Source organism: Budorcas taxicolor, chromosome 12, assembly GCF_023091745.1.
Source record: "Budorcas taxicolor isolate Tak-1 chromosome 12, Takin1.1, whole genome shotgun sequence".
NCBI lineage: Eukaryota > Metazoa > Chordata > Mammalia > Artiodactyla > Bovidae > Budorcas > Budorcas taxicolor.
In genome coordinates this window covers 19,432,258-19,456,160 of record NC_068921.1, presented here as the reverse complement: position 1 = coordinate 19,456,160, position 23,903 = coordinate 19,432,258, and the positions used below count along the sequence as shown (strand labels likewise).

General features: G+C 38.7%; 1 protein-coding gene across 1 annotated transcript in view; it reads left to right on the top strand.

The window, feature by feature from the left end:
* Positions 1 to 23,903, top strand: part of KPNA3 (karyopherin subunit alpha 3) — a 96,080-nt gene that overhangs the window by 27,415 nt on the left and 44,762 nt on the right. The window contains exon 2 of the mRNA XM_052650341.1: positions 18,588 to 18,632. Within this exon, the coding sequence (XP_052506301.1) occupies positions 18,588 to 18,632 (45 nt within the window). The remainder of the gene's footprint in view (positions 1 to 18,587; positions 18,633 to 23,903) is intronic.

Sequence of the window (23,903 nt, the reverse complement as noted above, 5' to 3'; positions counted from 1 at the left end):
GAGGGGGTAGAAATAATCCAAGTATCTTATCAGCTGATGAGTGGATAAATAAAATGTGGAATACATCCTTACAGTGGAATGCTATTCAGCAACAAAAGGAAAGATGTACTGATAAAAGGAAACAACATAAATAAACCTTGAAAACATGCTAACTGGAGAAACCACCCACCAAGGAAAAGGCATATACTGTATAATTCCATTTATATGACCATTTATATTCCAGAAGAGACAAATCTTTAGAGGCAAGAATAGGTTAATGTTGAAAAGGACTGAGGTGAGAGTTGGGTAGAATCAGGAGGTGACTGCTAAAGGAAATAAGGTTTCTTTTTGTAGTGAGGAAAATACTCTAGGGACTTCCCTGGTGGCCCATTAGTTAAAACTCTGTGCTTCCACTACAGAGGGCATGGGTTCGATCCCTGATCAGGTAACTAAGGTCCTGCAGGCCACACGGTGTGGCCAAAATTTTTTTTTTTTTTTAAGAAAATGCTCTGCATTTGATTTTGGTGATGGTTGCACAACTCTGATTGTACTAAAAACTGTTGAATTTGTACACTTTAAATGGCTCAGTTATGGGCGTGTGAATGATATCTCAGTGTTGTTGTAACAACCACCACCAGAGGAACAATGGTTCCACTCTGGAACCTAGACTGTATGCAGGCAGGCAGAACAATATACTGTACTGTTTTAAACACCGGACAAAAACATTTTCCTATAAAGATTAACTGGATGTTTCCTAATACAAATGTTTATAACCTTGCTGAAAAGTTACACACCATACATGTTTCAGAATTCATCAATAAGCAAACCCAGATGATTCAGAGTTAATAATATAAAGTCGGTAATTGAAGCCATGGAAATATAGTATTCTAGAAGGGGTTTGTGGAGGAAGTAGATGAGTGGCCTGCAAGGTTGTAGACAGAGCCTACAGGGAGAGCACCATAGCAGGACGGGGAAGGAGGCCATGGAGGAGGACGGCATGGGGGTCAAGGGAGTGAGCGTGAACGGGTGACAGCGTGTCCCTGCAGAGGCGCCACAGACGGATGTGTCATGAATAGAAGATTGCTGATGATGTTTGCAAAAGCTGTGTTAGTGAAGTTTTTTGAAAGCTGGCTAAGGGAATGGAGTGAAGAAGTGGAAAATGCTATAGACTGTTCCATCAAGAATTTTGGCTAAAGGAAGACAGTTGTCAAAAGAAAATGTAGATTGAGGAAGGGCTTTTTTTTTTTTCAAATAAGATGAGAGAGACTTGAGCAAATTCATGATGATGAGAAATAGAGCTTGGGAAAATGGACAAGAGGGTAACTGATGAAGAAAGGCCCAGTGGTTGTGATAGGATGAAAGGAAAGAAGAATGTTTGAGGATGCAGTTGATTGGGGGTGGAATTGAGATTTGGAGGTGCAGTGCATGATAGGAAGTTGAGAGAATTGCTACCATCTCATGGTTCCTGTTTTCTTAATAAATAGAAAGCCTGGTTTTCTTCAGAGAGGAAGGAGAATATGGAAAAGGGGTCTTGTGGATAGTAGCTTTTTTGTGGGAAACCTACCTAAGGAAGGCGGGAAAACTATCCAAACAGCAAGCATTGAGAGTTTAACTGAGATTAGAGACCTGGAATTGCCAATACCCATATTGGAGGCTGAGGTTTGTTTTTGTTTTGTTTTTTTCTCTTGCAGCGCTTGCTAGCCTGGCTTTTGGAGTAAGACTTAAAGTGAGTCAAAGTTAGCTTTTTATCAGGGCAACAGGATAGAAATACAGGGGGCAGAAGTGTTGAAGTATGAGGACTATGTAAGAAGGAAGCAAAACAGGAAGGGGGTTAATAAAGTGGGAGAAAATCAAGGGCTGAGGGTCTAAAGTAATCTTTGTGGATCTAGGTCAGTCTGTCCAGTGACTAATGAACGGGAAGTTGTCTGTTGCCTTAATTGGATCGTTGGAGTATTTTGCTGCTAGGATCAGAGATTCTTCAAATTAGAGGTCAGTGTACATGTGTTTAAGGGAAAGTCTACCCATTTCATATTAAAATGTTGAATATTCCAGAGTTTATGAATGAAGTGTAAAGCATCCCAAATTTATCCTAATTGGACTGGCAGATCTGTGGTTGGTTCTTGATGAAAGGGTTGCTGGAAACTTAGGAAAAAGAACAACTGGTGAACAGGCTGTTAGAAGGGTTGTTGAAGATACCAGGGATGTGGTCAGGACTTGGTTTGGAGAGGAAAACTAAACCAGCTTCTCGTCTTTGCTGATTATAAGGGCACTGGTGACAGAAATGAAAATGGGCAGAGTGATGTGGTAAGTGAGGTAGGTTCTTCTGCACAGCTCCGCGGAAGCAGTGGTCTTGAAGCGTATGGAGGTGGATGAGACATTGAGTCTGACTCATGTGGAACATGGGGACATCGTTAATAATGACGATGGTAGCTAATGTTCTTGCGGGCTCTCTGTGCCAGGCACTGTCCCCATTATGCAAACTTTTAACATGAACTTGACTCATTTCTTGATGTAATCCTATGAGGCATTGTTATCATCATTTTATAGATAAAGAAGCTAAGATGGAAAGGCCAGTAACATTTCGAAAATATCATCCGGTTTGCATGGGGGAGCCTGAATTTAAACCTAGACCACTGACTCCAGAGCAGATATTTCTAACCACTGTGCTGTGCCATTCTAGGATGGTGCTCTAATGTGATTTGTGTAATATGTCTTCAGTGTGTGTTGAATAATTTACATGACACCTTAGAGGAAAATTGTTTGGTATGATATGGGTACTTTCTAATTTAGTGATAATTTTGTTGGTTATTTTATGAGAGAATTAACCAAGAGCAGTGGTTAAGAGTGTGGTTCTAGCAGCACCAGCATCAGTATCATCTGGGATCTTGTTGGAAACAAATTCTTAACCCTTACCCCTGCCCTGCTGCTTGAGGAATCTGGGAGCAGAGCCCAGCAGCCTGTTGGTTTTTTTCTTTTTCCTGCCTCACGGAGTCTTCATTGTGGCGCCTGGGTGCAGTGAGCGGGGGCTGCTGTCTGGTTGTGGCGTGCAGGTTTCTGATTGTGGTGGCCTCTCTGTTGCAGAGCACGTGCCCTGGGGCGTGAGGGCTCAGTAGTTGCCGCTTGAGGGCTCAGTAGTTGCGGTGCAGGGGCTTAGTTACCCCAAGGTATGTGGAATCTTCCCAGACCAGGATGGAACCCCCGTCTCCTGCATAGGCAGGCAGACTCCCAATCACTGGGCCACCAGGGAAGTCCCAGTTTGTGTTCTAACAAAGCCAGTTTATTTTACTGCAGGCTGAAAATTGGAGAGCTACTAACCCAGAGCAGGGCATCGTATCAGAAGGTAAATTAGAATTTTAATTAGCCTTAAATGATACTGAGATTGTCAGTGTTTTCTGGATCACATTCTGAGGATTGAAATCTGATGTGGATTCATTAGCATTAGATAGTCCCTTGTGGCTCAGATGGTAAAGCATCTGCCTACAATGTGGGAGGCCTGGGTTCAATCCCTGGGTCAGGAAGATCCGCTGGAGAAGGAAATGGCACCCCACTCCAGTACTCTTGCCTGAAAAATCCCATGGACAGGGGAGCCTGTAGGCTACAGTCCACCGGGTTGCAGAGAGTCGGACGTGACTGAGCGACTTTACTTTCACTTTTCACTTTCATACTCTGTGACTGCAGTTTGATATGTTGATTCTACTGGTCACAAGTGAAATGGGAAGCAAAATGTCAGTGGATCACAGCTGTGGACAGCTCACAATGCTTGGTTGTATATCAGTAGTGCTATTTTCTTTCCTTTAAACATTTAAAAAATTGTGTAACATTTGATATATAAAAATAGATACTGTAGATATGTTTTGAAGAAATAATAAAACAAATATCTGTGAATCCAATACTAAGTTTAAGAACTAGAAACAGAAGCTATCTCTCTGATCACATCCCTAGCTTTCTATCAGAAGTAAATCCGCAGTCCAAGTAGTGACATTCTTGTCTAATTCTTCTGCCGCTATATTGCCCATGACTGGGCTGAGGGACTTGTACCCTAGACTTTGGGCCTCTGTGTTGTAATGAAAGTGCATGTGTGACACCAGAGCCAGAGGATGTATTTCATTCCATATATATACACACATACACACACATATATATAAAAAGTAATCCACTGTCATAAATGTGTGTAAATCATTACTTTGCTTTTCCTGATTATCGTACATGTCTGTATCCTGAAATAACATAGTATTTACTTTTGCTTGCTTTTTTTATAATATGAAATATTCGTACTGTATAATGTGGAAAATAAAAAGTTTTCAGTTGTTTTGTTCGTGTAATGTTAACAGCTCTAGATTCATTTGTGTGGCTGTAGTTCATTCATCCTTATTGCTGAGTAATGATTGCCTCACAATTCACTTATTTTCCTTTTAATGAACATTCGCGTTGCTTTTAGTATTTTTGTTTCTTGCTATTATAAACCAATGATGCCAGAAACCACTTATATTTGTCTCATGATGAGTATATGCAAGAGCTTCTGTAGGATTTATACCTTGAAATAGAATTGTTGTGTACTTGAGTATTTTCATCTTTACCATATTTTAAAAATGCCGAATTTTCTCCCCCAAATGATTGTACCAACTTACCAGTTGCTCTACATATTCATGAACACTTGGTGATATAATACCAAGTTTTGGCAGTCTGAAGTGCAGAAAGGTATCTCACTATACTCTTAGTTTGTATCTTCCTACGTGATGAGCTTGACCATCGTTTCGTGTTGACTGTTGTTTTATCGTCTGTGAAATGCCTTGTCTTTCTCCTGTTTTGTCTATTGTCTTTTGTATGAATACTTTGTATATTCTGGATATTTGTTGTTTAGTATTCATGCTTCAGGTTTCTTTCCAGTTTGGCTTCTCTTTTCACTTTCTGTGTGACACCTTTCAAAGACCAGAAATACTAAATTTTAATGGAGTTATTCTTTTGATTTTAACATTTTTGTGTTCTACTTAAACTTTTCTCCACCCAGGGACTGTAAAGATATTTTTCTTTAAAAACTTAAAGTGTTGATTTTATAGATTTTCAAACCATCTGAAATTGATTTTTCTGTATGGTGATATAGTAGGTATCCAGTTTCGTTTTTTTTCCCCCACATGGATAATTATTTGGCTCAGGATCATTTATTAAATGGCCTGTCTTTTTTACTAGTAGTCTGCAATACCATCTCTATCATATCAAGTCTCCATGTATGTTTGAGTTTATTTGAGGGATCTCTTCTTTTGGTGAAGAAGAGAAAGTGAAGAGGAACTAAAAACCCTCTTGATCAAAGTGAAAGTGGAGAGTGAAAAAGTGGGCTTAAAGCTCAACATTCAGAAAACAAAGATAATGGCATCTGGTCCCATCATTTCATGGGAAATAGATGGGGAAACAGTGGAAACGGTGTCAGACTTTTATCTTGGGGGGGCTCCAAAATCATTGCAGATGCTGATTGCAGCCATGAAATTAAAAGACGCTTACTCCTTGGAAGGAAAGTTATGACCAACCTAGACTGTATATTAAAAAGCAGAGACGTTACTTTGCCAACCACTGTCCGTCTAGTCAAGGCTATGGCTTTTCCAGTGATCATGTATGGATGTGAGAGTTGGACTGTGAAGAAAGCTGAGCGCTGAAGAATTGATGCTTTTGAACTGTGGTGTTGGAGAAGACTCCTGAGAGTCCCTTGGACTGCAAGGAGATCCAGCAGTCCATCCTAAAGGAGATCAGTCCTGGGTGTTCATTGGAAGGACTGATGCTGAAGCTGAAACTCCAGTACTTTGGCCACCTCATGTGAAGAATTGACTCATTGGAAAAGACTCTGATGCTGGGAGGGATTGGGGGCAGCAGGAGAAGGGGACGACAGAGGATGAGATGGCTGGATGGCATCACTGACTCGATGGATGTGAGTCTGAGTGAACTCCAGGAGTTGGTGATGGGCAGGGAGGCTTGGCGTGCTGCGATTCATGGGGTCGCAAAGAGTCGGACACAACTGAGCAACTGAACTGAAGTGAACTTCTCTTGGTGAATTTATTTTCTGCTTTAATCTGTATATACTTTTATATCTTGAAAAGTTTAAAAATTTTAAAATTACAGCTGCTGCTGCTACTGCTGCTAAGTCACTTCAGTCGTGTCCGACTCTGTGTGACCCCATAGACGGCAGCCCACCAGGCTCCCCCGTCCCTGGGATTCTCCAGGCAAGAACACTGGAGTGGGGTGCCATTGTAGAAGTAACTTCATTTAAATATCCAGTGTTCAGACTTCCCAGCTGTGTTTTATCTGTAGCGTACGTGCACACATTCTAATGTATGTAGTGTTGTTGTTCAGTTGCCAAGTCGTGTCTGACTCTTTGTTAGCTCATGGACTGCGGCTCTCCAGGCTTCCCTGTTCTTCACTATCTCCCTGAGTTTGCTCAAACTCACGTCCATTGAGTCAGTAATGCCATCCAACCATCTCATCCTCTGTTGCCTGCTTCTGCTCCTATCCTCAGTCTTTCCCAGCATCAACATCTTTTCCAGCGGGTTGGCTCTTTGCATCAGGTGGTCAAAGTATTGGAGCTTCAGCTTCAGCATCAGTCCTTCCAATGAATATTCGAGGTTGGTTTCCTTTAAGATTGACTGTTTTGATCTACTTACTGTCCACGGGACTGTCAAGAGTCTTCTTCAGCACCACAGTTTGAAAGTATCAGTTTTTCAGCACTCAGCCTTCTTTATGGTCCAACTCTCTCACATCTGTGCATGACTACATTATAGTTTGTTTGGGTCAGCATTCATATGAGTTCTCTGTTCTGTGATTGGTTGACAAGTCTCTTAGATCTCCAGTCTGTAGGTTCCTGCTCCATTTCTCAAGCCACCACCACCCACCCACCTTTGCCTTGTTGCTTGTTGTTTGAGAAATGGAGTTGTTTATCCTGAATTTTGCTCGTTGCAACTTCTTGATGTCTAGTATATCCTTCTGTTCTTTTCATTTCCTGTAAATTGGTTGTTACATGTAAAGGCTTGGTATGTTTTGTTTATTAATCTATTTGCAAAGATTGATTTGTATGTGGTATTATATACTGCAAAAGAAAGATCTTGAGATACAGTTTACATACATTTTCACATCTACTCAGTGGGTTTTAGCATATTCATACTAAAAGTAAAAGTTGTACAGCCATCTCCATACCCAGTTTCAGAATATTTTCATTACCACAAAAAGAAATAATATGACCTTTAGGAGTCATTCTCCATTCTCCATCCACTTCAACTAATCCGTTTTCCATCTCCATAGATTTTCCTGTTCAGGACATTTACAGAAATGGAATCATATAGTATGTGGTCTTTTGTGACTGACTTAATTTCATTCAGCATAATGTTTTCAAGGGTCATTCATGTTTTTAGTATATGTTAATAATTCATTCCTTTTTATTGCTGAATGATTTTCCATTGTATGGGTATACCACATTATATGTATCCATTTGGTGGGGCATTTAAGTTACTCCCACATTTTGGCTATTGTGGACTGAGTTGCTGTGAACATTCTGGTACAAGTTCTTGTGCAGGCATATGTTTTCATATCTCTTGGGTATATACTGGGAGTGTAGTTGCTAAATCATGTGGTGATTCAACGTTTAAATTTTTGAGGAACTCCCAGACTGTTTTTCAGATTATTGTGCAATCCCACCAGCAGAATGTGAGAGTTCTGATTTCTCCACATTCTCACCAGTACTTATCTGTCGTCTTTATTGTATCCATTTTAATGAGTATTTTGTGATTGTTTTCTATTTCTCTGATAGCTAATTATGTCGAACATCTTTTCCTGTGCTTATTGGCCATTTGTTTATCTTCTTTGGAGAACTGTTTATTCAGATCCTTTGCTTACTTTAAAATTGTGTTGTTTTATTATTGAATTGTATGGGTCCATTCTGGGCTTCCGTCATAGCTCAGTCGGTAAAGAATCTGCCTGCAGTACAGGAAACCCGGGTTCGATCCCTGGGTTGGGAAGATCCCCTGGAGAAGGAAATGGCAACCCACTGCAGTGTCCTTGCCTGGAAAATCATGGACAGAGGAGCCTGGAGGGCTGCAGTCCGTAGGGTCGCAAAGAGTCGGGCACGACTGAGCGACTAACACCATTTATTCTAGATACATGTCCCTTATCAGATATATAATTCGCAAATCTTCTCTCTCATTCCACGGATTGGCTTTTCACTTTCTTGGATAATACATAATTTTTATTGTTGTTGTTCTTTAGTTACTAAGTCATGTCCAATCCCATGGACTGCAGCCCGCCAGACTCCTCTGTCCATGGGATTTCCCAGGCAAGAACACTGGAGTGGGTTGCCATTTCCTCCTCCAGGGCATCTTGCTGACCCAGGGATTAAACTGCATCTCCTGCACTGGCAGGTGGGTTCTTTACTACTGAGCCACCAGGTGGTGGTGGTGGTGGTGGTGGTTTATTTGCTTAGTCGTGTCGGACTCTTGCAAACCTGTGGACCACAGCACGCCAGGCTCCTCTGTCCATGGGATTTTCCAGGCAAGAATACTGGAGTGAGTGGCCATTTCCTTCTTCACCGGATGTTCCCAACCCAGGAATCAAACCCGGGTCTCTTGCACTGCAGGCAGATGCTTTACCGACTGAGCTACCTTTTTCCTACAGGGAAGCTCATAATTTTTATTAGGTGATGCATAGTGAAGGGCAGGAAAGCCTGGTGTGCCACATTCCATGGGGTCCCAAAGAGTTGAACCCAAGTTAGCAACTGAACAGCAAACTACAGTGCTGGATTATTTCATTTCCTGATATTAGCAACCGTTGATGATCACTGCCTAGGTCCATTAATTTGTTAATTGTAAAGTGGTATATTTGAATTCTACAGTTCCTTCTTTGTAAGAATTCTGAGATTGAAGTTAATGTTCCTTCAGCTCATTGAAGATACCAATTTTACCGCTCTGGGGCTTCCATTGCTTTTCAGAAGTCAGCTTTGTCATGAATACCTTGAAACATGGATGACTCAGTTGGTGGCAAATTTAGTTATTATTGTCCCAGAGCTATTTTTTTTCTAGTTTTATCACTACTTGACAGGTCAATTTTATATCCTTATGTAGTCCTCTGCCTCCTCCCCAAATAAAACTTATACATATTTTTCAACTACTGTATTTAGAAGGAGCAAGTATATAAATAGCTGTATTGCAGAGGATTTTAAAAACAGGTTTCTGTTAGTGTGGTTTACAGACAGCATAACTTACTTACAGGTAGTATGAAGTCTGATTTGTGGTCAGTTGTTCAGTTGTGCAGCCATCACAGAAATCTAGTTTTAGTCTACTTCCATTAACCCCCAAATCCCCTTCCTGTCCTTTTCTGAGATCACTTACTTTTATTTCAGAGATTCGTAACCTGGAGTTAATAGAGGCTTTCTGATGGCTCTAAAACCGCATGAAATTATATGGAAACCATATGTCATATAGGGCCTGTGTTTTTAAAACGGCAAAATTTTAGTAAAGTATTAATTATATGAGTACATTTTAGAGTTGATTTGGGATATACAAATTACTGGGTTGAAGGTTACAGTATGACTGTGCCACTAACTGGATGCACATTTAACTTCATGCTTTTTTTTTTTAAATTACTTTTCTTGAAGTTTCATTTTGTCATACACATACGTAATTCATTTTCATACATTCTGAAGTCATATGTAGCCTAATTTCCTTGAGCTCTCTACCTGATTTCTTCCCTGTTTCCATATATTTATGTGTGAAATAGTCCTAGGTGATTCTTTATGTATACTTTTTGATATTTTATAGAAGGTTTGTATTTTTGTTATGGTAGCTAGTTAGCTTTATTTGGTTCCTTCTCTTTTAGTTATTATCTGTTGATTCCCTGTTATGTACAGTTTGGAAATTGATTATGACTTCTTCCCCTCCTCCTCAGCATCTGTTGTAAAATATATCTTTTTATTTTTTACTTTTTTGTGTGTGTGTCTATTGATCTTTTTCTTCTTTTTTTTTTTTGGTAGTTTGTGGCTGCACAGCATAGCTTATGCGATCTTAGTTCTGGACCAAGAGTCTAACTCACGCCCTCAACAGTGTAAGCATGGAGTCCTAACCACTGGACCACCAGGGAATTTCCTTTAAAGGTTTAAAAAAAATTGACCTTTATTTTGAGATAATTATAACATCATATGCAAATGTAGAACATAATACAAAGAGACCATTTATTCAGTTTCCTCCAATGGTAACATACTGTAAAATATTGATATATATACAGTCAAGAGCTTCTCCATCTTCAGCTGCAAAGATTATAATCAACCTGATTTCGGTATTGACCATCTGGTGATGTCCATATGTAGAGCCGAAGATGGAGAAGCTCTATACAGTCAGCAAAGACAAAACTGGGAGCCAACTGTGACTCAGATCATGATCTCCCTATTGCCAAATTCAGACTTAAATTGAGGAAAGTAGGGAACACCACTAGGCCATACAGGTATGACCTAAAGGAAATCCCTTAGAGTTATACAGTGGAAGTGACAAATAGATTCAAGGGATTAGATCTGATAGGCGCCTGAAGAACTATGGACGGAGGTTCGTAACATGGTACAAGAGGCTGTGATCAAAACCATCTCCAAGAAAAAGAAATGCAAAAAGGCAAAATGGTTGTCTGAGGAGCCCTTACAAATAGCTGAGAAAAAAAGAGAAATGAAAGGCAAAGAAGAAAAGGAAAGATAGCCATCTGAATACAGAATTCCAAAGAATAGCAAGGAGAGATAAGAAAACCTTCCTCAGTGATCCATGCAAAGAAAGAAGAAAACAATAGAATGGGAAAGACCAGAGATCTCTTCAAGACAATTAGGGGTACCAAGGGAGCATTTCATGCAAAGATGGGCACAATAAAGGACAGAAACGGTATGGACCTAACAGATGGAGAAGACAGCAAGAAGAGGTGGCAAGAATACACAGAAGAACTATACAAAAAAGATCTTCATGACCCAGATAACCACAGTGGTGTGATCACTCACCTAGAGCCAGACATCCTGGAGTGTGAAGTCAAGTGGGCCTTAGAAAGCATCACTACGAATAAAGCTAGTGGATGTGATGGAATTCCAGTTGAGCTATTTCAAATCCTAAAAGATGATGCTGCAAAAGTTCTGCACTCAACCTGCCAGCAAATTTGGAAAACTCAGTAGTGGCCCACAGGATTGGAAAAGGTCAGTTTTCATTCCAGTGCCAAAAAATGTTAAACTACCACTTAATTGCACTCATTTCACATGCTAGCAAAGTAATGCTCAAAGTTCTCCAAGCCAGGCTTCAACAGAAGGTGAATCCTGGAGATTCATCCAGGCTGTTGCTTATATCAATAGTTCATTCATTTTTAAAAAATGTTTTTATTTTGGCCACACCACATGGCGTGCAGGATCTCAGTTCCCTAACTAGGGATCAAACCCAAACCCCCTGCAGTGGTAGTGTGGAGTTTTAACCACTGGGCTGCCAGAAAAGTCCCTCATTTCTTTTTATTGCTGGGTAGCATTTTGTGGTTATGGATGTACCAGAATTTCGTTTAAACTACAAAGGACGTCTGGGTTCCAGGTTTGGGCTGTCATCAATGAATAAAACTGCTACCAACATTTGTGTACATTTATGAAATGTAAGTTTTCATTTCTTTGGGATGAATGTTTAGTAGTTGCTAAGTCCAGTGTATTTGCATGTTTAGTTAAAAAAAAAAATGATTTTCCTGATACTGCTTTACATTCCGCCAGCAGTGCATGAGTTTCTCCACATCTTCCTCAGCGTTTGGTATTGTCTCAGTTATTTAATTTAGCTGTTCTGGTAGGTGTGTAGTAATATCTCGTTTGGTTTTAATTTGCATTTCCCTAATGGTTAATAATCATCTTTTCATGTATTTATTTGCCATCTGTATATCCTCTTTGATGTAATATCTCTTCATTTCTTTTGCCTATTTTCTAATTTAATTGTTCTAATATTATAAGAGTTCTCTATAATAGTGTCATTGACAATATTTCATTTTCATCCTTTCCACATGGAAGCTTTCTAAGAGTAAAATTTTAAAGTTTGATGAAGTTTCATTTATTGGTTTTTCCTTTTATGGATCATGCTTTTAGGGAAAAGTCTAAGAATTCTTTGCCTAGTTCCAGATCCTAGTTTTAAATTTCAACATGATCAGTTTGTATTATATTTTGTGTATGAGGTATGAGTCTTCAAGTTGAGGTTCATATACTTGTCTGTTAACGTCTACCTGAATGCCATCATTTGTTGAAGAGTCTAGCTTTCCTCTGTTGAATTATTTTCATGCCTCTGTCAGAAGGCGATTCAGCATGTTTGTGCAGGTCTGTGTGGGTTCCCTCTTCTGTTCCTTTGATCAGTGTATATATCTTTCCACCTGTATCACACAGTGTTTATTACTGTAGCTATATAATAAGTCTGGAAGTTAGATAGACTAATTCCTCCCACTTTTTTTCCCACAAAATTGTTAGCTATTCTAATTACTTTGGCTTTCTACGTAAGCTTAGAACAGTATTATCGGTATTTGAAAGGAATTGTGCTAAATCTGTATATCATTATGAGAAGAATTGACATCAACTTGAGTCTACCAGTCCATTAACACAGTATGTCTTTACATTTTTTAGATTCTTAAATTCCTTCATCAGTGTTGTTTCATTTTAACATATGTATCCTGTACAGGTATTGTTAGGATCATACCTAAGATTTTTTTTTTGGAGAAATTATTAATGATATTATTTGTATTTCTCATTTTGATGCCCATGTGTGCGTTGTTAGTTTATTGCTGGAGGAATGAGGCTCCCTGACTTCAGACTCTACTACAAAGCTGAAGTAGTCAAAGCAGTCTGATACTGGCACAAAAACAGAAATATAAATCAGTAGAATGGGATAGAAAGTCCAGAAGTAAACCCAGACACCTGTGGTCAATTAATCTATGACAAAGGAGACAGGAATATACAATGGAGAAAAGAGTCTCTTCAGTAAGTGGTGCTGGAAAAACTGGACAGCTGCGTGTGAAAGAATGAAATTGGAACACTCTCTGTGGTAGTTTTGATGCCCATGTGTTTGTTGCAAGTGTATAGACATACAAACTGACTTTTGTGTTTTTATCTTGTATTCTGTGACCTTGCTGAGCTCATTTATTAGATCTACCCTACATATAGATGTCCAGAGGCATTTTCTTTTCTGTTTTTGAAATCCATTAGTCTTTCTAATATACCTTGGTATTGGTTTTTCTGGATTGATTTCCCAGTACTTTGTGTGCTTTTTCAGTAATTTCAGGTCTTTTAGTTTTAGAACTTTTCTTTTTTAATTATTGTCTTTATTGTCATTTCTAATAATTTTCACCTTCATTTCTTTTTTATTAAAATTTTATTTCTTTGCACATTCTGTAACTCTAAAGCATTATCTGTTGTGTTGGGTGATTGTTCTTGGCTAGGTTTTCTTTCTGAAATTTTCAAAATTTTCAAATTCTTTCATTTCTATTACCTCATTTTTGAGTTTTTCTGAATAATAATGTTCTTTCACGTTTTCTGTCGTTCTCTAGGATGTAATTTTTACCTGTTGTATTTTAATGGATCATTCTGTTCCTTATGTCTTATAACATAGAATTTGACCCCAGTCCTTGTATGTTGTTCATTTTATGATACGTTTTCCTGAGCTTTTCAGAGTGAGGGATGGGTCAGGATAGCTTTTCTAGCCATACTACTCTAGACCCCCTTCTTCTTTTTTTAAAAAATGATTTTATAAATATATATATATTCCTATTTTCTGAGATCTGGCTCTTTTTCACTCACCCACTTTCGTCTGGATCCTCTGTTTTGCCCTAGTTGTGCCTGTCTTAATCACTTGGAATTCTTCTCCCAGAAATTTCTTATAGGGCTTTTCCTAGGAAGGAGGACTTCAGCCTCTTGTTTGAGTCTGCTCTCGTCATTTCTTACAGTGTTTTGTCCCTTTCATTTGCAGCTGTCCTCAAATTGCCTTTCTAAATTCTAGAGATTCATGATGTGGGGTTCTCCTCCCCTCTCCTTCAGTTACCCAGTTACTTCTGCCCTTCTATTTCCTTCAGCAGATATGCTGAGAACATGTCAGTCCTGTAGTTGGTGATTTAACCAGATTTAACCTTCTTGTATTTGAGAATTCATGGGTGTGCCTTATCACCCATTGTTGTAGATTTTGTCTGTGGGGTTTTGGTTTGACTGTCCTGGTAACTTTTTTTTTTTTTTTTTTATGAAGTGAAAGATTCTAGATTTAAAAAATTCACTGAAAGATTTTATTCAAGAGAATTGCAACACAGGTTTGCATTAGAAAAAGCATGCTCTGGCTGCATTATGGAAAACTGGTTCAGTGCATAGAAGGAGACTAGTAATGATCCAGTTGACGTGACGGTGGCTTAGTAGTCTAGGATGGTGGCGGTAAGGCTGGAAGGTTTGAATCCTATTTTGTTGACCTTGTTGGATGTCAGAGAATTGGAGAGTGAGTAGCCATCCATGGATGACCTACCAGGATTGGGGCTCTTAACTTTTTGGGTGGTTGCACTGTTTCCTGGTATTGGGGATATTCATGGAAGCGTAGGTGGAATTTTTTTCTGTGGGGGAAGATCAGGGAGCAGGTGTGGTATTTATAAGCAGCTGAGTTTGAGGCCCTGCAGTGATCTGTCCCCTATCCCTAAACTTACACATAGGCATACATATTTTAATTCTTCATTGAGCCCTTTCCTGACCCTCTGATCATGTCTCCTTCTGATATAGAACTTTATTATTTATTTTCCTATCTTAACAATGAACACATTTATATTACTGTGTGTTATTACTATCTTTTCCCCTAGACCAGCTGCTGGCAGACTTTCCTTAAAAGGACAGATAGTAAATATTACAGGCTTTGAGGGGCCAAGAGACAAAAATAAAGGTATCATATAGACATGTAATATCCTTTATACTGTAATCACTTAAAAATGTACAAACTATTCCTGTGGGGCCCTGAAAAAATAGACAGCTTGCCAGAATTGGCCCACAGGTTACGGTTTACTGACCACTGTACTAGACTATCAGAGAAGGCAATGGCACCCCACTCCTGCACTCTTGCCTGGAAAATCCCATGGATGGAGGAGCCTGGTGGGCTGCAGTCCATGGGGTCGCTAAGAGTCTGACATGACTGAGCGTCTTCACTTTCACTTTTCACTTTCACACATTGGAGAAGGAAATGGCAACCCACTCCAGTATTCTTGCCTGGAGAATCCCAGGGACGGGGTAGCCTGGTGGACTGCCGTCTATGGGGTTGCATAGAGTCGGACACGACTGAAGCGACTTAGCAGCAGCAGCAGCAGCAGTACTAGACTATAATTGCTGTATTTGCCTTCTAGTTGCAGGCATGTTGCGTGGAGCATTTAGGTTGGATTTAGTAAATTTTTGACGAAAGAGTGAATATTGTACTTACAGATTTGAAGCCCAGGCGAGAGAGCAGAATAGATACTTGGGCGTGGTCTTCAAACTGTAATTGAAGATGTAAGAGTAGATGAGATCACTTGGGAAGAATGTAAGGAAGGAGAGGCCCTAAGATGAAGCCTTTTTCTATAACTTAAACAGAGTGGAGAGGAAGTGATGACTAATTCAGAGGTACTTGCACCATAGATGATAGTTAGCTGTTGCTGACTGACCTAAGCCATTTGGCCGTTTACACCCATAGGTTCTTTTGGATGAATAGAAGGCCTTTAACTGTATAGATAGGTGCAGGTAATAGGTGATTTTCCTTAGAGATTTTACTACCAGTGAGTTATACTATTATTATTATTGTTGTTTTTGGCCATGCTGTATGACTTGTGGGATCTTAGTTCCCCGATCAGGGATTGAACCCAGGTCTTCAGCAGTGAAGGTGCTGAGTCCTAACCATTGAACTGCCAGGGAATTCCCAGTGAGTAATAAAATAGGCCTTAGACTGAATTTGCTGTTAATTCTTACACAAGTGTGTATTAGCGAGCAGTCGCTAGAAGTCACGGAGCTTGTTTTATGAGTTTAGCTCTTTTAGATCCTGAACTACCACCTAGCAATAAAACTTTAACCCTAAGTAGACACCAGGAAGATCTGACTAGAATTAGGGAACAAAATCTTTCAAGATGAGGTGGTCCACAGAATCACTTAGACTCAAAAACTTCTCTGTAGGGCTTGTCAGATTCTTAAAAACTGCAAACAGGTAAGACTCAAGGTATACCTATATGCCTAGTTAATCCATATGTCTTGAACAGTTCCAGTTCAGCAATAAAAAATTATTTCCAACATCCCTTACGTTAATTAACAAACAAGTGTCTAAATTCAGAAGTTGGTATTTGAAGCACTTACTGATTGGGAATTAACTCCTGATTTGGGCACTTCACATGCTAACTAACCTCCTCTGAAGTATAGATTCCTCATTTATTCAGAGTGCTTTAGTTCACCCACCACTTCTGGCCTTGCTGAAGTAGTTTTTTAATGGAAATTACAGTGTAGCAGTAACTTGACCATATTTTCGAAGAGACAGGCTGCCTGAGACTTTCTTGTTGTCTGCTATCTTATTTTTTAATTAGTTAATCACTTTATTTTGGCTGCGCTGGATCTTCTTGCCGCGTTCAGGCTTTCTCTGGTTGTAGAGAGCGGCGGCTACTCTCTAGTTGCCGTTCATGGGCATCTCATTGCAGCAGCTTCTCTTGTTGCAGAGCACGGGCTCCAGGGCTTCAGTAGTTGCAGCACGCGGGCTTAGCTGCTCCGCTCCATGTGGCCCGAGCGTGTCCCCTGCGTTGGTAGGCATATTCTTAACCGCTGGACCACCAGGGAAGTCCTTGTGTACTCTCTTTAAACAGTTTGTAAACAGTTGAGTGTAGTAGTCATTACAGTCAGAACACCTTTCACTTCCAGCTTTAGTAACGGGTGGATTAGGCAAACAGTCTGTACAGGCAGATTTCGACAATTGGTAGTTTTTCAGGTGAATAAAGACAGCTTTCTTTACAGAGTGACCAGATAACGCTTCATTAATATTTGTATTTGCTCAACATTTATTATAATTTGTATGATTAATCAAGACATGAAGCATTCTCTGTATTAATAGTGTTGAAACATAAACCCAGAAACATTAAATATAGAATTATATTCAGGGCTTGCTCTTTTTACTGTTGAACCCTATTAGTAGTAATAGTTTTAGCAGTGCCTCTTTCCATGATCACATCAAATAAATGTTACTAATTTGAATTTTATTTGGCAATTTCTTTTACATTAATTAAATATATCTGTCTTTAAGCGTGAATTTATGTCTAGATTAATATTTCAGTGTATTTAACAAAGTTTATAATTTGGGTTCCATGGGATTCTTTTTCCTGCAAAGAGATTAATTCATCACTGCAGTTTAAGAAAACTTGACAGAGGCACAGTAACAAAAGATCATTAAATAGAATAATATTAATAACACTGCCTGTAGCAGTGTATTAAAAAAGTAATACACCATGACTTGGCCTTTATTCTAAAAATGTAAACACTTACTGTATTTGTATGTGTAATGAAATAATCCATTATATCACTGTGTTAAGGGGAGAAGGGATATATGTGCTGTCCTTAGTTGCTCAGTCATATCCAACTCTTCGCAAAACCATGGACTGCAACACACCAGGCTCCTCTGTCCATGGGAATTCTGCAGGCAAGAATACTGGAGTGGGTTGCCATGCCCTCCTCCAGGGGATCTTCCCAACCCAGGGATTGAAACTTAGGTCTCCTGCGTTGCAGGCGGATTCTTTACCAGCTGAGCTACCAGAGATATCTAGTTATTTTAATAATTCCTATTAAGACATTTGTGAGAGCCTCTTAGTAAACTTAGAAGGATACTTCTTTATCTTTTGATACAAAATACCTGTCTCAAGTTTATTTTCATTTTTATGTGATTTTTAAGGTCATAACAATGAGTAAATTACTTTCTTGAAACATTAATTGTTTGAGATAGAATACACTAGTTGCAGGCATAAAAAATTGGTTCTGGCTGACTTAAAAGCAAAACCATATTGGAAGACTATGAGGTAGTTCATCGAATGAGTACAGACACCAGATAACTAGGAATATAGCAAGCTCAGAAATAGGCATGGCTCACTGCCTTGTTCAGATACTTCCTTTGGTGATTAACGTGCTTTTTAAAAAAAATTTCCCTCTTTCTGTTTTGCTCTGGGTTCAGAGTTACAGGGGAGAGTTCTGTTGGCAGAGTTTGAGCTCATGCTGTTTATGCTAGGAGAGAGTGAGATGATTTTCTTTTTTCTTTTTTTGGAGATGCTTTAATAGATGGTTCCATCAAGACTACACAGTGGAGAGTATATAATTCCCCATAGAAACCTGGGTGCAGTTAGGACAGGGGTGTGGGTCTTAGGCAGCTGAGCTCTGTCTCCCACTCCCCACAGAACTAATCAACAGGTATCCAGTAAAATAGACAGGAGTTTTGACTTTTTAGCCTCCTGTAGTTCATCATTTAAAGTCTAAAACTGACTAATCCTTAATCTTTAAGAATAAAATCTAAAAAAAAATAATAATAAATGCCAGAGACCTTAATTTATACTAGCAGTATCAATATTTAGATACTTAATGAAACTTTTTGTTTTTCTTACAGACAATGAGAAGACACAGAAATGAAGTGACAGTTGAATTGCGAAAGGTAAGAGTGATTTGTGTTTAATTTAAAAATAGATTTTTTCTAATGTTAAAACTTTGTATAACTTGAATAATGAAAATACTATGGCAGATTAGTGGGCATCCCTAAAACTATACAGCATAAAAACATATGGTTAAATAATTTATGATGGCATACATTTTTAGTACCTTCCATTTATTGAGGTGTTAGGTACTGTGTGAAGTACTGTACCACTGTCATTGAAATTCTCATAACATCTGGTGAAGTTAGATACTGTTTGTTAAAGACACTTTAGAAAAATAAATAACAATAGAATAACCTTATATTCTACCAGGTGGATGCAACTATTGTTAAAAATTTATTTTGTTTTCTTCCATTACTTTTGAATTGCCCTTGATTAGATTGTGTTTTTATGCAAGCACATTTTATTTTTTTAAGCACATTTTCTTTTAAGCAAATTTTAATTATCAATTAAGAAAGTGCACATAATAAATTCTGTCTATATACACACGTACATTTAAAAAATAGATTTGAAACTTACTTCTAAATCTTTGTTTGTCTTAGGTTAGATTTTCTTCATCTGATTCACTCCTGAAACTCATTTATTATCTTAAATCTTTCCAGTTTCAGAGAGAAAGACTATCTTGATGCAGAGAGTACACACTCTCTCAGTGAGTCACTAAAATTAAATGGACTTCCCTGGTGGCTCAGACGCTAAAGCGCCTGTCTACAATGCGGGAGACCGGGTTCGAACCCTGGGTTAGGAAGATCCCCTGGAGAAGGAAATGGCAATCCACTCTAGTACTATTGCCTGGAAAATCCCATGGGCAGAGGAGCCTGGTAGGCTACAGTCCATGGGGTCAGAAAGAGTCAGACACAACTGAGCGACTTCACTTCACTTAGTACATTTATTTACTCAGTAAGTCTTTAATACCCACTTTGTGTCATGAATTTTTACTCAGCATTGATATTATGCTACTTGTTATAGTATACAGTTCCTGAGATCCATTCTTCCATACCCCTTCTGACCCTTTTTTTTAATTAAATTTGAAAAATACTTGCTAATCTCAGTTCTTTCGACTCTTAACTTCATGGATACTCAGAGATTAACCTCAGTGATTTGTCAGTTTTCAGATCGTTGGGTCATTTGGACCAGAGAACTGAACTAAGCCTTAAAAAGCTGAACTAAGCTTTTAATAAATGAGTGAGGTGAGCTCCTTGCCAATCTTAACACTTTGGACTTAGCTTCTTTTTCTTTTTAACTTTTTATTAGCACATACATACAAAATATCAATACAACTTAAGTGTACAACTTGATGAATTTTCACAGAGTGAACACATCTGTATCCTAAGGCTCCTTCACAGTTAGTGCTGTGCCCCAAAGCAACCATTACCCTGATTTCTAATGTTATAGATTATTTTGCATATTTTGAACTTTATATAAATGGAATAGTATGTGTCCTTTTGCATTTGGTTTTTCATTCATCTTGTGACGATCATTCTCTGTAGGAGAACCACTAGGAATAAAATTGAAATTAAATAATTATTCATTTTTTGTTAGCTCTTCACATTACATCAACTCTCTCCCCAGATGTAAGCCGTCATTTTCCCTTAACTTTTCATGCTTGGAATATAATTCTGAGACTTTTGTATTGGTCTTGGTATTATTCAGAATTCTCTCCTGTTTTAAGCTTTTTAGCTCCTCTGATATGCTTATAAATCTAAGCTCTTCACTTATATTTATACTTGGTGATTTGTTTCTCTTATATTAATAGTTGTACTCCCTCTGTGTTTAATTTATAGAATTAAAGTTTCTTCCTTGCCAGAGTACGTCTTTTCTTAATGCCCACCTTAGTTTCTTGAGACATCATTTTTTTTAACTTTTATTTTATATTGGAGTATAATTGATTAATAATATTGTGTTAGTTTCAGCTGTACAGCAGAGTTATTCATTTAAACATATACTTGTATCTGTTCTTTATCAAATTCTTTTTCCATTTAGGTTTTTAAGAATATTGAGCAGAGTTCCCTGTGATATACAGTAGGTCCTTGTTGGTTGTGTGCCCAGTGGGTTTAGTCCTGTCCAACTCTTTGCAACCTTGTGGACTGTAGCCCACCAGGCTTCTCTGTTCACGGGGTTTTCCGAGCAAGAATACTGGAGTGGGTTGCCATGCCCTTTTTTAGGGGATCTTCCTGACCCAGGGATCAAATCCGTGTGGTGGTGGTGGTTTAGTCAAGAGACCTCTTTCTTAGCTCTTCATTTTTCCCTTCTGGATAACATTATTTCCTTTCTAATTACTCTGATTAATTCCTGAAAAAAAAAATGCTTGTGGGATGATCAAAATAAAATTAACTGAAGAAATTTCAGGCAGTTCCTTATTTCACATATCAGAATTCCTTGAGTAAGCAGCAGAAAGTGACCCCTTCTGAAACAAAGCATAGACTTCAAAGCTTAATTGATTTTGATGTACTTCTTCAGAGGTGGGAAGAGCCCTTCAAAAGAAGATTCTTCCACTCTTTAAGGACGAAGTGTCTGTCTTTGATTTCACCCTTGTTATCTTTATTGCTCCATTGAGGAGAAAATCACAGAATTGTTATTACTGACACTGAGATTGTTGAAAATACAAGAAAGGGAGCTAGTTCCCAGAGTTTCTTAGATGAGCTCTACACATTTCTACTAGATGGTCAGCTTCTAAATTGAATGTGTTAACCACACTCCCCCCATCCAACCCCAGCTTCCCACACCCCAGTACTCCTAGGTCTCTTCCCCAGCCCGTCTCAGAATGCTTAGTCAGATTCTGGACATGTAGTTGAAAGTGTTAGTCACTTCATTGTGTCCACCTCTTTGCAACCCCATGGACTGTAGCTCCTCTGTCCATAGAATTCTCCAGGCAAGATTACTGGAGTGGGTTGCCGTTCCCTTCTCCAGGGAATCTTCCCAACCAGGAGTTGAAGCCGGGTCTCCTGCGCTGCAGGTGAATTCCTTACCAACTGAGCCATAAGGGAAGCCCAGGAATACTGGAGTGGGTAGCATATCCCTTCTCCAGTGGATCTTCCTGACCCAGGAATCGAACCGGGGTCTAAAATTGTGATATCTTAAATTTTTACTTAAATTTACATCACTTATTGAAGTTTTACGAAAAACGCTTTCGTTATAGAGTAGTGCTATTCAGAAGACCTGATCTGTGACAAGTCAGGTAGCTTGTCTCAAAATAGTAAACAAATCTGAAGCAGAGGAATGAATCAGTGAGCTGGAAGATAAAATGGTGAAAATAACTTCTGAAGAGCAGAGTAAAGTAAAAGGAATGGAAAGAACTGAGGATAGTTTCAGAAACCGCTGGGACAATATCAAACACACCAACATTCGAATTGTAGGGATCCCAGAAGAAGAGAAAAAAAAAGGGGGTATGAGAAAATTTTCAAAGAGATTATAGTTGAAAATTTCCCCAACATGGAAAAGGAAATAGTGAATCAAGTCTAAGAGGCACAGAGAGTCCCATACTGGATAAACCCAAGGAGAAATATGCCAAGACACATACTAATCGAACTAACAAAGACTAAACACAAAGAAAGAATATTAAAAGCAACAAGGGAAAAGCAACATGCAACATACAAGGGAAACCTGACAAGTTTAACAGTTGATCTTTCAACAGAAACTCTGGAGGCCAGAAGGGAATGGAAGGATGTATTTAAAGTACTAAAAGGGAAAAATCTATAACCAAGATTACTGTACCCAGCAGGCATCTTATTCAGAATTGATGGAGAAATAAAAAGCTTTACAGACAAGCAAAAGTTAAGAGAATTCAGTACCACCAAACCAGATTTACAGCAAATGTTAAAGGGACTTACATAGTCAGGAAATACAAGAGAAGAAAACAGATCTGCAAAATCGACCTCAAACAATTTAAAAACGGCAATGAAAGTGAAAGTGAAGTCGCTCAGTCGTGCCCGACTCTTTGCGACCCCATGGATGGTAGCCTGCACCAAGCTCCTCCGTCCATGGGATTTTCAAGGCAAGAAGTACTGAAGTGGGTTGCCATTTCCTTCTCCAGGGAATCTTCCCAACCCAGGGATCGAACGCAGGTCTCTCACATTGTAGACAGACACTTTACCGTCTGAACCACCAGGGAAGTAGGAACATACATATCAATAATTACTTTAAATGTAAATGGATTAAATGCTCCAACCAAAAGACACAGACTAGCTGAATGGACCCAAAAACAAGATCCATATATATACTGTCTACAAGAAACCCACTTTAGACCTAAAGACACATATAGACTGAAAGTGCATATTCCATGCAAATGGGAAGCAAAAGAAAGCTGGAGGAGCAATTCTCACATCAGACAAAATAGACCTTAAAATACAGAAAATTGCAAGGGATAAGGAAGGACACTACATAATGATCAAGGGATCAATCCAAGAGGAAGACATAGCAATTGTAAATATCTGTGCACCCAACATAGGAGCACCTTAATACATAAGACAAACACTAACAGACATAAAAGGAGAAATTGACAGGAACACAATAATAGTAGGAGACTTCAACACCTCACTCACACCAATGGACAGATCATCAAAACAGAAAATTAATAAGGAAACACAAGTCTTAAAATGATACATTAGATGAGCTGGATCTCATTGGTATCTTTAGGACATTCCATCCAAATGCAGAGGAATACAAGTGCACGTGGAACATTCTCCAGGATAGACCACATCTTGGGTCACAAATCAAAGCTCAGTAAATTTAAGAAAATTGAGGTCGTATCAAGCATCTTCTCTGACCACAATGCTATGAGACTAGATATCAATTAATAAGAAAAAACTATAAGAAGCACAGGGGAGATTAAACAGTGCATTTCTAAATAACCAGCAGGTTACTGAAAAAGTCAAAAGGGAAATAAAGAAATTTTTAGAAACAAATGACAAAACCTATGGGATGCAGCAAAAGCAGTTTAAGAGGGAAGTTTATAGCAATACAATCCTACCTCAAGAAACAAGAAAAACATTGAATAGATAACCTAACTTTACACCTAAAACAACTGGAAAAAGAAGAACAAAAAACTGCCAAAGTTAGTAGATGGAAAAAAATCAGAAAGATCCAAGCAGAAGTAAATGAAAAAGAAATGAAAGAATAGTAAAGATTAATAAAACTAAAAGCTGGTTCTTTGAGAAGATAAGCAAAATTGACAAACCCTTAGCCAGACTCATCAAGAAAAAAAGAAGAATCAAATCAACAAAATTAGAGGTGAAAAAGGAGAGGTTACAACAGACAATGCAGAAATACAAAGGATT